Source organism: Onychostruthus taczanowskii, unplaced genomic scaffold, assembly GCF_017590055.1.
Source record: "Onychostruthus taczanowskii isolate IOZ18803 unplaced genomic scaffold, ASM1759005v1 scaffold42, whole genome shotgun sequence".
Classification (NCBI taxonomy): domain Eukaryota; kingdom Metazoa; phylum Chordata; class Aves; order Passeriformes; family Passeridae; genus Onychostruthus; species Onychostruthus taczanowskii.
Window position 1 is genome coordinate 1,103,512 of NW_024501682.1, and position 16,579 is coordinate 1,120,090.

Consider the following 16,579-nt stretch of genomic DNA (forward strand, 5'->3'; position numbering starts at 1 on the left):
GCCCAAACAAACACTAAACAAATTCTCTCCCAAAACCCAACAGTCAAGACAAGGCTGAAACAACTAATTTTTTTCTGGGTTCTTGTACTTTTAGCATCTCTTTTCTTTAAAGCAGCAGCTATTTAAAGATGGCCGAAATAAATTCATTCAATAAATTCAGAGATTAAAAAGAAAAGATGCTAAAATAGCCTGAGACAATAATTTTTGCTTATTTACCTAGAATGAAATTACAAGCAAACAGCATTAGTGTAAAAAGGCAGCAGAACTGTGCTATAGCATAGTAAAAATCCTCTCAGACTTCCTCAGTGAGAAAAATAAGCTTTTAACTGCTTTTCATGCCTGTGCACAGAGAACACTAGTTTTAGAAAAAGATCAGCCTCCTCTGTAGCCCATATATCTTTACAAGAGGATTGTTCTCACCTCTGTCTTTAGTGGTAGAGGTGCAAGAACCGGAATGAATTCTCAATCTGCTAAATTCTGCTAGAATTCTCAATCTCAAACTGATATGCAGGGCAGGCATTTGGGGCAAAAAAAAAGGGTGTCTTTTTTGCGAGAAGTTGAGAAAATTTGATCTAGCAGGCTTCAAGTGGCAGTAATTGTGGAATACCATAACGCTGTTTTAACACTACTTTTCAGGAAATAAACAACTTAGAAAGTTGTCATGAAAGTCTCAATGATTGCAAAGCTAAATACAGCTGGTGTTCCAGTTCCTGCTGTGAGGTTACTTTCTGTGGGTGGGAACTGTTCTCTCAAAAGGCATTTGTTAAAAAAAGTGCGAGTCAGGACTAGCTCAAATCTGAGGACAAATGAAAGGGGCTGACAGACAAAAGAAACAGGATTCAATGACAAGACAGAAGTAGCACCTACAAGACTCCTGGAAATTTCTGAGTATAGGAAAAGAAAGAGATTGCATCATTCCTCAGAAAACTTTTCTTGATTGTTGTACATGTTAGCAGAAATAATATCTCTTATTAATCAAACACATACATGCCACACAACCATGAGTTCATTTATGTATAAGTTTCCCAATAAGCACAGGGACCACAGCTCTTCAAGTATTCTATACCCAGCTATGTCACTTTGGGCCACTGTGAGGCTTTTGCTATGTATGGCAAAAATACAGGGGAATGAGAAGGCAAAGCTGAATTACCCACTGATAAGCACTCATGAGGTCATGGCAATTTTAAGCTTTTTGACACAAAAATTAGTTTTGTTCCTTTTTATGTAAATGCTATGTTTAAGGCATAAAGAAACCACACATTCAAACTGCTTCAGCCTCTGAAAGATTATGCTAAACCAGCACATGCTGACCTGTCACCCCAGCAGAGCAAGTGTGTTTGGTGGCATCATTCATTCCAGCCTCCACACTAAGCATGCTGCTACCAGCTGCGTTACATCTGTAAGGTGCACTTGGCCAACCTGCTACAACAATTGCTCATCATACTACACTGTACTTCACTAGCAACACCACAACAATTTTAAAAAGGTTGTATGAACCTTGCCAAAGTAATTGAACATCTGGGGGCATTGGGGGCATTTTGCCTGTGATCAGCAAAGCTCACAAAGTAGCAAACTTGTATTTTTATGAAAGAGCTGCAAATTGACAAGAAGGCAGCACAATGTAGGAACAGCTCCCCATTTTCTGTGTGCAGAGTAGTTTATTTAGTTCTGTAAGTCAGATGCAGCACAATGGACAAGAGGGAATTCTATGTGCACTCATATTGTGCACTGCCCTGCATTTTTTTTCACTTGTACATGCGCTGTGTAAAATAAAGGCTTTAATAAGATATATGAAGTATAGGTTCTTTATGACTGATTCTGACCTTGGAATCATATTGATCCCAGCAGATATGCTTGCACATGTTCTGGAACTTGCTAGACAGAAAGATCTTTCTGCATTGATTTGGTTGCAGGATCAGGTCCTAAGAATCTAAAGACAAATTAATGACAAATGGTAAACTATTGTGATTAAATAGCAAGAGTTGAATTTAAACACAGAAATGCTCCAACAATTTTCACATAGAACAGAGTCTCAAACCAACATGATACAACAGAAAATGGTTGTTTCAACTCTGAAGAAAATGCCCCCCAAAAAATGTGAATATTTGCTTTTATGCAGCTGCCATCCTTTGGGAGGTGCAGGAGAAAAAAAAACCCAAATACTGCCTCCTTATTGCTGCACACCAAAATTAATTTTTCTTGGTATTTTGCCAGTTCACATCCCAATGAACTGCACCCACTAAGCAAGGTCACGTAAATGATTGTGGAAACAAGTTTCCTTTGTGCATGAAGAAGAATGAATCACTTAGAAAAATGTGACATCTTCAGTAATACTTCTGCCACTATGCAATATTACTCTAAATTATGCAATTCATCAATATAATGTTCATAAATGTATTTTTGGAAAAATGACCCTAAGTAAGTTTCTGCGTAACAGCAGCAAGTGGGATTTCTCAGTGAAAGTGAAAATCTGGAGGAACAATGTTGGAAACCAGGGCACAGGGAATATTTCTCTGTCTGTCCTGAGAAGTCCTGATTCCCAGGGCAACGCTGCTTTTAACTTTCGTCCATGGAGAAAGCTTCCAAGACTTTGGGATGAATTGGAATCTACGAGTATGTGAAATAGATAGTAGCACAGTTTCTCACAGGGTGAAAAACTTAGAGTTTTGGGTTTTTAGTATGGAGGTAGATAGAAGACAAGACAGGATTTTGGGTGTTGTCTGATCTCCTTCTCGTTCTTCATCTACTCCATTTTCTGCAGTGCTGGTAGCACAGAGTAATTGGTTAGAAAGAGCGGCAATGTAGATGTAGCGTGAACAGACAAATAATCAGTTATTGGTAAAAAGGTAGAAATAAAATATATTCTAAGAGTTAATTGTACAGAACAGTTTTAAAAGACTTTGAACCTGTGTGTCTTGTGACTTTTGGTGCCTTTCTCTTCATACACTAAGTCTGAGATGTAGACAGTGTGCTGAACTGTTGATAAGAGAAAAATAAACAGCAACCTGAAGACTGAAAAAACCAAAAGCCCTATTTGTCTCTCAATCCTGGCACAGAACTTTTTAGGGGTCTCCCCATCAGGAGAATCCTCAGGGGGGGTTTCCACAGAACAAGAATGCTGTAAGACCATATGCCAGCTACTCCACAACAGAATTTTCCAAACTAAAACAAGGGCCATCTGAAACTCTGAACTGCCAATAAGCAGCCCTCCTTTTTCTTTCAGCTGCAAAGAAATTTGAGCAATGACTTTCCAACAGATGCATAGAACAGACAGCAAAGTATCACACACTCACAGGTTTTGTGGATTCCTTTGAGTTCCTTTGCTGCATGATTTCAATCCTCCTGCACCTTTAAACCCCTTCACAGCTAGATAATTACACCTACCATTGCAACCCATTTCAGAAGTTGTTACAAGCAATATGGCTCCTAAGACATTGTTAAACATTATCTGGGAAGACTCGGAGCTAAAATGTCCAACTAAACCTTGCTGGATAACAAGTTCAACTACTGTGCTCCTCAGCCCTTAAAACGTGCTAAATGTATGACCTAATTTGACTAGCAGCACTCAGTTTCTGAAGGATGAGGTCGTATGAACTGATTACCCTGAGGCCTTCTACCCACACTCCTTATTGCAGCACATGAGGCATACAGTCAACAACTTCTCTGATGGGAAGACAGGATCTTGCATGAGCCAGACTCAAACATACAACAACCCATACAGGAATCTCTCACCTTTTTTTGCTATTGACATCTTACACAGCAGTGGAGCTGCACAATAAGTAACTCATAGTTTTTTAATTAGTCAGATGTTGAACTTAGGCATTTCTACTACTAATATACAAATGAGTTTGTACAGCAACAACCTAATTTCACTGTCTTCACAACCAAGGGCAAAACTTCTAAAGGCAACAATAGTTCAGGACAATGTCTTGAAAGATGCTGATAGCATCATAAGATAATGGTCCGCTGTTTCTGCCAAAGTAAGCCAAAACGCCACATTTAGGCATGTTACATCAGATATGTTGCACCAAACTCTTTGTTTCACTCATACCTCTGAATCTTGTATACCATGATTGTGGAAATTCCCACTTGCCAATCAGTGCCTAAGATGCCCTGTGAAACACAGTATAAGATTGCTGTGCTGCACAGCTGGGAAGAAGTCCAAAGGCTTTCTGCCTCTGTAAAGTAGGTAAGGTGGTAATGAGAACATATTTTCTTTTCCCTATAAATTAACCAATTATCTAAATTCTGATTAGCATAGGACCTGATTTTGCTTCAAAGCAGGCCAAAAGGGAAAACTGGAGGCAAAATAAAGGCACCACCTTTATTTTATATAGTGAACAAATATTAGACATGGAGAAATAAATTTTAGTTTTGCTTTAAACATCTCTGCTGATGAACTGCCTAATGAAAATAGGGCTTGGAATGGGTCTGGAAGCAATTGAGAGATTACTCCTACATCATGATACCGTTGGTATTTTCTACATTGCTTGACAGATTTTTTTCTACCTCAAGACTGTCCCCCGAAGTTGGCAATCCAACAGTTTACCTAGGTAATGTAATAGAATCATAGAATATCCAGAGCTGGAACTGGAAGGGACCTGTAAGGATCACCAAAGTGCAAGTACTTGCTACATTTTACAGGGTTTTTTCCCTTCTCCTCACCCACAGCTGATCAGAATATTTTTGTAAAATTTAGTTTGCAGAAACTTTGATGTATCCATTTCTCCCTTCAATACTTTTCTCTCAAAACACAGCAATATCATTTATTCAGGATCACAGCTCTAGACTTCCAATTGCATTCTTGTATTTCCTTCTTCTTAATTGTCAGCTTACTGCTTTTTTTAAACTGCAGTAACCAAAAGTGCACATATTTTAACTTTAGCCTTCAGAACATCATTAGGAGGAGAGCATTTATGCATTTTGCACTGCTGTCAATGCATCTTTGCACATGGTGTATTTTTGCTGTAGGTGGTATGACGCTGTCGATGCAGGGAGTTCACAATCTGGTAGAGCAGTCAGACATCCTTCATTGTAGGACATCTGCCCAGCCAGCCATTCTGTACCCCTGCAGTGAATCACTCCTAACTGAGAGTGAAATTCACTCTTTCCTGGATGCCTACTAAAGGACATCTTCTCAAAGGTTGGGTGTTCAGTCTAATCTAAACTAGGCTGCACAAAATGCCCCTGAACGCAGTGAAGAGTGACAATGCATCTCATCCCATGCTAAGACAGATGTATGTGGGCTGAACTGCCCTCCAGAGAGGCACTCCTCACAATTTGGCAAGGTAAATTGGATAGCTAAAGTACTGGTTTACAGTTAAGTTAAATCACGGCTGTCCAATTTTCAGACAGCTGTTCAAAGTAAAATACACCTGAAATGCACTGTGTGCTTTCCTCATTGATCTGGACTCTGTTCCTTGTAAACCAGAAAAAGACCAGGAAGAATTTCAGACTTTTGTCACCCAATACACTTATGTCCCCTCCCATCCATGCTTGATAAAATATTTCAGTCTCTTAACCAAAAGCACTGCACAGTGCTGGTTGCAGGAGTGAGCCCATCCAAAGAGAACCCTTCCTGTTGGGGCATCTCATCTTGAAGTGAAGCATTACTTGTTTATAGAGAATACAGGATTAAAAATGGAAGGTATTTCTCCTACTTTCTTATTAGACATTTGTGACACTGTCTCTCATGAGAAAATTCTTACAAAAGAAAGATCAAAGTAAATGCTTGCTATAGGAACTTTTTTCTTTGCAAATAACAGGGCCAAATTACATTTTAGAAACAAGCACTAAGGCTGGTCTGAACAGAAAGAACAGAGAGAATTTTCAGAACAAAATTAAGAACAAACATTCATACACATAAGACACACAGACCTCTGCTCTCATAATTTTGACACCAGTGATTTTGATGATGCACAAAATTATTTTTAAAGCCAGATAAATTTAACCTATTTTTCACAAGAAGAAACAAAATAAATACTAAAGAATACAGGCTCAGATATCAACTCCCCTTGTTTGTGGGATGGGAACTGTGGAAAGCACTTCAAAGCAGTTCAAGTATCAGTCAAATAAGAATCCCAGGAAACTTCATCTAAATCCTGTTCCTAAAATGCAATTCAAACCTTTGATAACAAAGGTATCCCACTGGCATGGTTCTCATTGGACTGACTGTGCTGGCCTTGAGATTTAATTGCTTTCATATCCATATCTTTTCTTCCCCACTCTCTGAAAACTAGAGACTTTTGACAATACTCAGTCTTTGCAAAAGAACAGAGTAAATCCTCTCCAGTAACCAAATAGCAAAACTAGAAGTGCATTTCATACACCTTAAGCTTCAGTAAAACTTTCTTTTAAGAGCATGCTGGTTTAAATTTGCATCACTGTCACTCACATGCTAGCAGGTAGCTGCTCCTCAGTGTTCTGTTTTTCGGTATTACACAACAGAACTCCTAATTTCTAACTATGAAGTGCTGTAGGCTGGGCATTTAGAGCCTTACAATACTGATATTCTGAGGCTCATTTCCTTGCTAGACCTGAAAATGCCACACACAACATCTTATATTGCACCTAAACCTGCAGATCTGATTTCTGCCCTGAGATGCATTTTATTGCTGGACTTCAGCATATATGTTCTTGTCTACTTTTTAGTGATCTACAAATGCCAATTACATTTACAAACTGTGAAACACACATCTGTTCTCGTACTTTTTTTCCTATCTGTACACGGACAGATCTTTATAGACATAATTCTGTGGGATTTGAACAAAGAAAACAAACCAACTACTCTTTGCAGCTGATAGTGCACAGGTGGGAGGTTCTGTTTCCACATCTCTCTATTCCTGACCTCAGAGGGATTTTATGTGACACTAGTACTGAAAAGCCTTCTGCCACCTCAGTCAACAAATCTCAAGTCCTGCTGGCAGGTTCCTGAGAATGTAGAGATGTCCTCCCAGTGGAAATGTCTACTCTCTGGTTTCAGAGTGATGCAAAACCTGCTTAGCTTTCCTAAACCAAGGTAAATCTCAAAGAGATCAAAAAGCTTTCAAATAGAGAATATTATTTCTAATATTTTAACCTGAAATTCACAGAATATCTTCTTTCTTAACCCAAAGCTAACAAGTATTGACTGAAAACAACTAGATACATATTTAGCAGATCTCAGTAATGTACTGGACATTGTAACAATGCATTATCTACCTAGTGAAATGACTCAGATTTGGGTATTACATATAAAAGAGCTCTGGGAGTCCTTTGCCAGATTTCTAGACTAATCTCCACAAGTCAGTGACAGAATATCAACATCTTTCTAATCAAAGCTCGCCAGAATCATAATGCACAAAAAAAATCTTAATACTTGGGAACTTTATATTGCTTGCATCACACCAGAAATTAAGTGCAAATACAAAAACCCAAAGAAATACCCTCCTGCCTCACAGAACACCCACCCACCACCACCATCCTTAGTTCTAACAAGTCAAGCATATCCCCACGGAATTTTTTATCAAGGTGAAGACAAAATCTTGAGTTCAAGCCAAGTAACTAGATCATCTCATCTGTTCTTGGGCTGACAAAGGAATGATCAAAGAGTACATATTTGTAGTGTTTAGTTTAGTCTGTAAATATTGATGTGTTGGATTCACCAGAACAGTGCAGACTACAAACAAATTCATTTAACTTTAGTTTTTTTGCACACTCCAAACGTAGATTTTTTTTGTCTCTCTTACAGACCAGCACCTACATTCAGGTGAAACTGAATACCAAGTTTTGAATAGTTCTTCTGGATTTGACCAGCCCTCAGTCATAGAATCATTGAATATCTTGGGTTGGAAGGGCCCCTAAAGACCATCCAGGTCCAGCCCCCTGCCATAGGCAGGGACTCCTCCCACTACACTAGGTTGCTCAGAGATCCATCTGGCCTGACTCTGGACACTTCCAGGGATGGGGCATCCACAACTTCTCTGACCAACCTGTTCCAGTGCCTCCTTTACAGGGAAGAATTTCTTCCTAGTACCTAATCTAAACTTACCCTCCTTTAGTTTGAAGCCATTCCCTCTTGTCCTGTCACTAGAGGTTCTTGTAAAATGTCCCTTTCCATCTCTCTTGTAGTCTCCCTTCAGGTACTGGAGGGCTGCAGTTAGGTCACGCTGAAGCCTTCTCTTCTCCAGGCTGAACAATCCCAACTCTCTCAGCCTTTCCTCATTGGAGAGGTGCTCCATCCTTCTACTCATTTTTGTGGACCTGCTTCAACAGGTCCATGTCCTTCCTGTGCTAGGGACCCCAGAGCTGGACACAGCACTGCCAGAGGGGTCTCACCAGAGGGGAACAGAGAGGCAGAATCCCCTTCCTTGGCCTGCTGCCCAGGCTCCTTTTGATGTAGCCCAAAACACATTTGGCTTTCTGGGCTGCCAGTGAACATTGTTGGGTCATGTCCAGCTTTTCATCCACCAGCACCCCAAGTCTCTCACTGCAGAACTGCTCTCGATCTGTTCATCCCCCAGCCTGCAGTGATATCAGAGTTCACCGCATTTGTTCCACAGTAAGAAAACCACAATGGATTAGGTGTGTAGATGCAAAAAAATTTTCGTGGATGTTTCAGTTTGGGAGTTGTCAGAACAACAATTCAGTTAAACAATATACTCACAGGCATCTGAGTGATCAAATAATAGAGGCATACAAAGCTCGCAAAGCTAAACACTGAGATTTCTACTAGTGGAGTATGAGCTGCGCTAAGCAAACACTTTCATGTTCTAAAAATAAAGTTAATTTGATTAAAACATCATGGAAACAAAGATGCAAATGACTAAACTGATTTCCTATTCCTGTCTTAGATGACTGGCACCTAATCCTTAAGTAACTCTATGTAGTCAAGTGCAGTAGAAATAGATCAAATAATTAGCCCCACCCCCAAGGAAAAAAAAACACACCTAGAAAAACAATCAATAATTGATTGATTCTGTTTGAATTAAATATTGTTATACTTGATAAAACATTGTCCTTCATCAGTTGCAAACCCCTGCACAACCACTAACCCTTCTAACAAGGAAGGCATACTTTCTTGATCTATATTCTCATATAATATAGAGATTGCATTAGGGAAATAATTTGTATGGAGCTGAGATAGACAACTTCACTAATCCTTTTTTTTTCTCTTAATAATTAAGAAGAGATGTTCAAATTTACTTTCAACTTTTTCTTTCAGCTTATTTTCTGCTATTAGCCAACTAATTGGAAGGAAACAATTTAAGAGAAAACAAAAAACAAAGCCTTTCAAAAAACAGAAAACAAGTATTTTATGCTTTAAAGAGCAAAATCTAGTACTCCCTCTTTGCTGCTCAGTATTAACATAAAGCTTCACTATATTTCATGCAAAAAAATGTTCCTTTCTTCAAGCTCTTTGAATAGTTTTTCTCCTTTCATTCAGAAGACAAATTGTTCCACTCATATACATAACTTACTCTTAAGAGTTTCACTATTTTGGGATGCTTAAGTAGGATCCTGGAACTCCAGAGCTGATTTCTAAGCCATTGAAAAGAACAAGAGGAGAAAACACTGCTACAGACAGTGGTGGTGTTTCTAAGAGAACACTTCTACGCCCAGAAGCCTATTAGTACTTCCCTCTTGAGGAAGAAATATTCCTCTACAAGATCTTAATTTCACTGGCAGCAGTAAGAATGTAAAAAGAAAACTGGTCCTACTTACACTGACCTCTAGCAAAACAATTAAAGCTTGCTCTGTCTCCAGAGTCAGCTCAGAGCACGTCCCATACTGCTTATTCAGCAGCACCACAGGCTGACACTGTCACCCAAGTTCCCCTGTCCCCACACTTGCCCTCAATAGTCAGCAGGTCCCCAGCCTGCAATCACATTCACTACAAAAAAACAGCCATTAATGCTTGCTCAGTTATGCTGCATTATGCAGATCTTACCCACTAACCATTCACAGAATCTATGGGGTTGGCTTTAGTACGCCTATCCTTACTGATGTGTGTGAAATGCAGAGTGGGGAAGAAATTCAACTTGGTAACTTGTCACACATTTATTACTCGATCTTCAGTGATTTCTCTTGTCAGAGAAGCCTGACAGCCCTCCTTCTAGGCCTGAATGGGTAAAAAGCAATGTTTCTTTGTAGTCATGCAGCCTGCAGATTTATTTGAATTTTTTCAGATTTTTGATAGTTTTGATCTGAAAAAAATTAACTCCCAGTTAGTGCACTGAGAGAAAAACCTGGCTCAGCCCACCCAAGGTAACAATTGGAACATTCTGTTATCTACAAAGCACATAAAAATAAACTTGCCTTCCATAAAGATCCTGTTCCAGTAGATTTTTCCAACTTGATTTCCTCCAAGAAATATTAGATTTGATAAAATCAGCATTGAAGTGCTAACAGATGCTAGGACAGCATGAAGTCGACGACGAAATCTTGGCGAGAAGAAACGTTCCTGAGGGGCAAAACAAAAGGTGCATATGAAGTTAACAATCTCTGCAAATTTTCAAGCAGCATTAGAAAAAGACATTGCCATTACAACAAACAACTTTTAGACAGAAGTTCACATCTTTATGGAACAGATCCCAAAGGTTTTTTAAATATCTAACAGAACCTCTCACCAACGCCATTCAAATTGGAGTATGGCTTCCTGATTAAAAGCAGTCTTGAATCATAGTTATGGCTGGAAGTGACCACCGGAGGTTACTTAGAAAGATCAAAGCAATGTCAACTAGAGAAGGCTGCTCAGGACTGTATCTGTTTGGGTTTTGAATATCCCCAGTGAAGAAGACTGCCCAGCCTTGCTGAGCAACTACTCACAATAAAGGAGATTTTTTGTGTTTAAATGTATTTTTTATGTTTAAATTGGATTTCAGTCTGTGCCCCCTGCCTTTTGTCCTGTCACTGAATACCACTTAGAAAAGCCTGTAGTTGGGTATTTATACATGTGGATAACATTCCCCTGAGCCTTCTCTCCTCCAGGCTGAACAGTCCCAGATCTCTCAGCTTCTACTCTTACAGCAGAGGTTTAGTCCCTTTACTAGCAGTCCTTTGGCTGGACTCACTCCAGCATGTCCACATCCCTGGTGTGGGGAGCCCAGAATGATTCTATACATTCAGTGGATTAATTCTTATTTTACAAAATATGCTCCTTGATGTATTTTTGCTGACAGATGTAAACAGTAGCAATGTTCTAGGGTGGGTGGTACTTCCAGTAGGATCCACTACAGAGTAAAACATTTCAGTACACAGCAAACAGCATCAAACAACTTCAGAAGTCATTAATCCTCTGGTTGATTTAATAAGACAACATTGAAAGATTCTAGAATCAGATTAGATCTGGTTATAGTAATACTCTTAACAAATAGATACCTCTCAAAAAAGGTTCACATATACATGCAATCTCAAATTTTCTTTTCAGTGCAAATGTTAGTGCTTATGTTCAAGAAGTGTAATTATCCAGATTGTGGTACTTTTGTCCTAATGATACCAATAAAGGAGGTCTCTCTCTACCATATACTAGTTTACATTTTTGTGAATCTGTATTTTGCATTATCACCTGAGGTGTGAGTGCAGCATGGAGACGGCAAGAAGATGATAAAAGAAGGATGAGGGAGTTTTAGCTTCCTCCATTATTCAGTTGGTAGAGGAAAATTTAAAGAACATTTACAGCACTTTACCAAGAAACATTGTCTCATTACGGCACAAGGAAAAATATCCTGTACATTACGGCCCCAGGCTGAAAGCCTCTGTACATAGTGCTTGAATTTACAAAACACTGAATGCTTTGTGTGAAGTGATGACCATTTTCCAGGGCATGGAAAATAAGGGAATATCAGGGACTGCTCAGCCTTCATCTCGTAAATGGTAATGTTGCAGAAAGCAAAGTCTTGTGACTGCAGCACCAAAACACAATACAAAACAAAAAAAAAAAAAGCACAAAAAGAAAAGCGGTAATTAATCTTTAATAGCTACAGACAGACCAGATTTCATGCTCAGATACCTGAAACAACATAAACACATGCTCAAAACACACCTAAAAATACATTTCTAGACAATTAAATTGCTCCTTCTGTAAGCATCAAAACAAATGTTTCAAGTGCTAGATTATGAAGAGATAAATCTTCAAATAAATGACAGTTACAGGCATCAAAACACAATTTCAACATATTACTGCAAAGTAATCTCTGGGAAATTGAACGTTACCCTTGGTCAGAACTATATCTAGTATGAGTCAGTCTGAGTCAGCACAAAAATGAGGACAGATAAGGTTTAAGGACAAGTGCTCTGTATCAGCCAGTATGTACAATAGAGCAATAGCCAATCTTCCACACAATGCTATGAAAAATAGTCATGTATGAAAACAGATACTGAGATTTTTCTCTGCAAATTCTGGATGAAAACTAGGGCATGATAGGAAGAGGTAGAGAATATAAAAATTATATAAATATTCACAGACATAGACAACTGAGTTAGTGAAAGAACTTTTTCCCTTTCGAGTACTTCACATCTCCAAAGCTACCCAAGGACTTCCAATGCCTTCTCCTTCTGTACGCACACACATAGAGGACAGCTTAAATTTGTCTCTCCCTGAAAGGCTTAGTTTGAATGTATGGTCCCACACATGAAAAACATGTCTTTTCAGAATGTGGAAGTGTAGGCACACAGACAAAACATTTCAAATCTTGCTATGAAATCCATGTTAACAAAAAAGTTTAAATAAGGACAAGTTATTATCATGGTAGCTTGAATTAAGCTACAGCTCAAATAGGGCATTTTCTATCATCAGATTTACCTTTCACTCTCTCTTTGTCTATCAAACTTACTTGTCAACTCTAAGGAAAAACAGTTTTAATTGAGAAAGGTAAAAATCCTCTGCTAAACAATAGAAAGAACTGGAGATGGACAACCCATCAGACAGCTGGTGTTTAACTGCACTTTACATCAAGGTAATGATCAGACTTGTTAAGTTTCTAAAGTCTGCCTATTTTACAACCCAAAGCAGTACAACTAAAACAATATAAATAACCAAAAAAGCTCTGCTACCTTTTTTGTTTTAATGAATAGAGTCACTAAAAAATAAATTAAACTGTCACATATAGTACATCACCTTTTACAGAAGTGCTGCACGTTAAACAAGACAAGTTAAATGTAGTATAGACCATAAAAGCCCTTAGCCATTTATAAGGTATAAAGAAACAGTTTATGACAGACACTGTTTAGACAAGCACTGAATCTTCACTGGGTTTTGCTGTAACTAATTTCCATTAGCTTGGCTAGTCATTGATCTAAAAAGCAGTAAACATTTTCCTGACAGTCTTTGATGTCAATGCAGATTTTACTCAGCTGCTATAAAAGTAAAAAAGAAAACTTTCCTTAATCATCTCAAGACATCTAGAATAAGCTAACTGGGAAAGTAGCCGAGCAGGTAGTGTGCTCAAATTAATACATTGAAAGCATTATTTAGCAATGAAAAATAAATTACATTAGTCTAGATAACCCATAACAACAATTTTAATTAAATATTTCCAAGCTTGTAAATTTTGTGAATGTACAGCAAATTGTTTACATCAAAGCAAACTTAAAAAAACTCTCCACACCCACAACTCTTCATTATGCCATTTAATGCTTTTAACAATATGCTCTATTACAGCAATATAAACAACTGCTATGGATTTTCTCTGGATTTTACTGTTGTCCCTTTCTCTCTCCTCTTTCTTGTTGGAAATACAGCCAGAAGATAGAATGGCAATCTTGTGTTAAATTACAATGAAACCATGGCTGCCAGGCTGAAACCCTGGCATCCCCCCTCAAGGCTCCATCTAATAATCTCACATCAGTACTTTATCATACTTCACTTTTAGTAATCACCAGCATCCCCACCTCCCCCACACATTGTGAAATAAATGGACTGTAGCACTTAAACAACACACACAAAAAAAACAAAAAAAAAAACAAAACAAAAAAAAAAAAAAAAAAAAAAAAACTGGACTGTAGCACTTAAAAAACACACACACACAAAAAAAACCCCCAAAAAACAAAAACAAAAAACCACAAAAAAACAAACCACAAACCAAACAAAAAAACCCCTATATTATCATGATACTCAGCTCAAACACATGCAGCATGACATAGAAGGTGACTTGTAAAACATTGGCCTAGGCAACCTTTCTTGGAACTGAATGGAGTTCGGGTTGTTATTCCAAACACATTCCTGCGATACATGAAGATCAACCTCAGACATTTTTGCCAGATGTTGGAAAAAACTTCCCTCTGCACATTGTTTGGTCTAGCAAAACTGGCTGCCATCAGAGCTCTCGCAACACTGCAGCATTTGCAGCCATCTTACAAAAATAAGTGGTAGTATGATGTAGAAGGGTACCTTGACAAGCAAATCTTATGCGTTTGAGAGTGGATGAGGAAGACAGGTGTGAAAAGAAATTGCATGGTCCAAACATTTCCATTCCTAAATCCATTTCCACTTACACATGCATGTCACATCTAGCCTCTAAGAGAAAACCAAGCCAGAAATGGGAAGCTTGTATAATGGCTGCCTCTTGAGAAAGCTGATGAAGGACAACACACAACAGAATAGATCATTTAGGTGAGAATTAAGAGTTAAGGTAAAGGATACAGTGGAATTTTGAGTTAGAGAGAAAATAATTATTTAATTTGCTATGCAAGTTAATTACACCACTATGAGCACAAAATACACAAACATGGCAGAAGAAGTGGCTTCAGGCAGCAGAGCAGAATTTAAAGGAACTTCTCTCTAGTGTCACTTAGAGGTACCGACAGTAAATTTACATTTTTACAGGGCTGTTCCCAAAGATAGCACTGAATGGCATGGAAAGATCAAATCAAGGGTCCAGGTAAACGCATTTATTTCTTGGAGCTAGCCAACAACAGAGAAAACGCTCTGGGGAAGACTGACCGAGATAAGTAATCCATTCTTCCAGATGGAAGCTGGTAGTGACAGGACAAGTCACATGTAGTGACAGGACAAGAGAGAGTGGCTTCAAACAGAAAGAGCATAGCTTTAGATTAGGTATTAGACAAACATTCTTTACTGTAAGGGTGGTGAGGAACTGGTTGCCCAGAGAAGCTGTGGATGCCCCGTCCCTGGCAGTGTTCCAGGCCAGGCTGGATCTATCTCTGAGCAACATGATCTAGTAGAAAGTGTCCCTGCCATGGCAGGGGGTTGGAACTGGATGATTTTTAAGGTCCCTGCCAACTCCAACTATTCAATAATTCTATGAAGTTGAGTAGATACCTAAGACTGAATTCTGTACAGCAGTCAAAAGTAGGCAGTCCTATACACAATATCACACTAAAGTTTTTTACAGAAATAGTTCCTTCAGTATTTTATCAGGCAAGCAAGCCATCATTTTCCTACATCCACCATTCTTAAACTTTTTTTAGCAAAAATGGTGGCATCATGGTGATTTGGCATATCCCAAAGGCTCGTCATTGAGAGAGCTGCCAAATTCAACTGCAGTGGCTTGTTCTGGGAGCAGGTCCGAAGCAGCACACCAGGTTAGGGAGGGCTCAGGAACAGGGGCACATGTTTTCCACCATGCTGCAAACCCAGCTTGATGACAGAGTGACAAGTGGCAGGCAGTCTCCCCTGACAGACATTAGCTGGTAACTTCTTGGCAAACACTCATAAGAGGGAAAACATCTATGTGTGCTGCATTTGCAAAACATCTCATTTATAGAGCTGTTCTGGGACAGATTAAAGAAAACTTATCCATAGAGTCAGTGACGTTATTGAGCTTGCTTATACTGAAAATACTTTAACAAGTCCCATGTAAAGGAATTAGATTTCCTGCAATTTAAGCAAGAGTCTATCTTCATGGATTAAAACAGAGATTCACAACACTTATATCTTTATGAACTACCCATCCAGAGAATTAATGATCCAAGCACATGGTAAAACAAGAGCATGTGATAAAATTGGAGAAGCAGCTGAATTATCTCTTATGTGAACATATGCACTGTGGAAGAAGACTGTCAGATACTATGACCAGAGTGACATGAAACATACTTGATACTACAAACTGCAAAACTAGAGATTACATTATTCTATTTTCATCTGCCTTTGTTTTTTAATGATCAAGATAACCTAGAACAACATTTAGAAGAGATTTCTTCTTTTAAAAGCATACAATATTTTATTACTATCAGTTTGACAGACTTCATTCTCTCCCACTCAAACCAATCAGCCAAATAAGATACAGAACCTGCACTATTTATTGTGTTGAAGAAATAAAGCAAATTAACTACCATGAAAATAAAACCTATTCCTGCATTATCTTTCATTGCCTCTCCTAGTGTATGAGAAGGCACTAAGCGTGCTTCCTAGAATTCCATTCTTTCAATTTCCTCAAGGTTTTTATTAAACAAACAATGCTTAAAATCTGATGCAAGGTTGACTCATCCTTACGTCACAAAACCAAAATTAAACACTCTTTGCAACAGTCTGTTATTTAGGGTTTACAAGGACTTTTAGGGGAAGTGGATGGACAGGTAAAATGTTTTTGAGTAAAGCTGCTCCAGTACAGGAGGGGTACAGGGGTGTTCTCATGCATAT

General features: G+C 38.6%; 1 protein-coding gene across 2 annotated transcripts in view; it reads right to left on the minus strand.

Annotated features, from left to right (window-relative positions):
- HHAT (hedgehog acyltransferase) overlaps positions 1–16,579 on the minus strand; it is a 147,251-nt gene that overhangs the window by 48,273 nt on the left and 82,399 nt on the right. For both annotated transcript variants that reach the window (XM_041413563.1, XM_041413564.1), the window contains exon 11: positions 10,297–10,441. In XM_041413563.1, the coding sequence (XP_041269497.1) occupies positions 10,297–10,441 (145 nt within the window). The remainder of the gene's footprint in view (positions 1–10,296; positions 10,442–16,579) is intronic.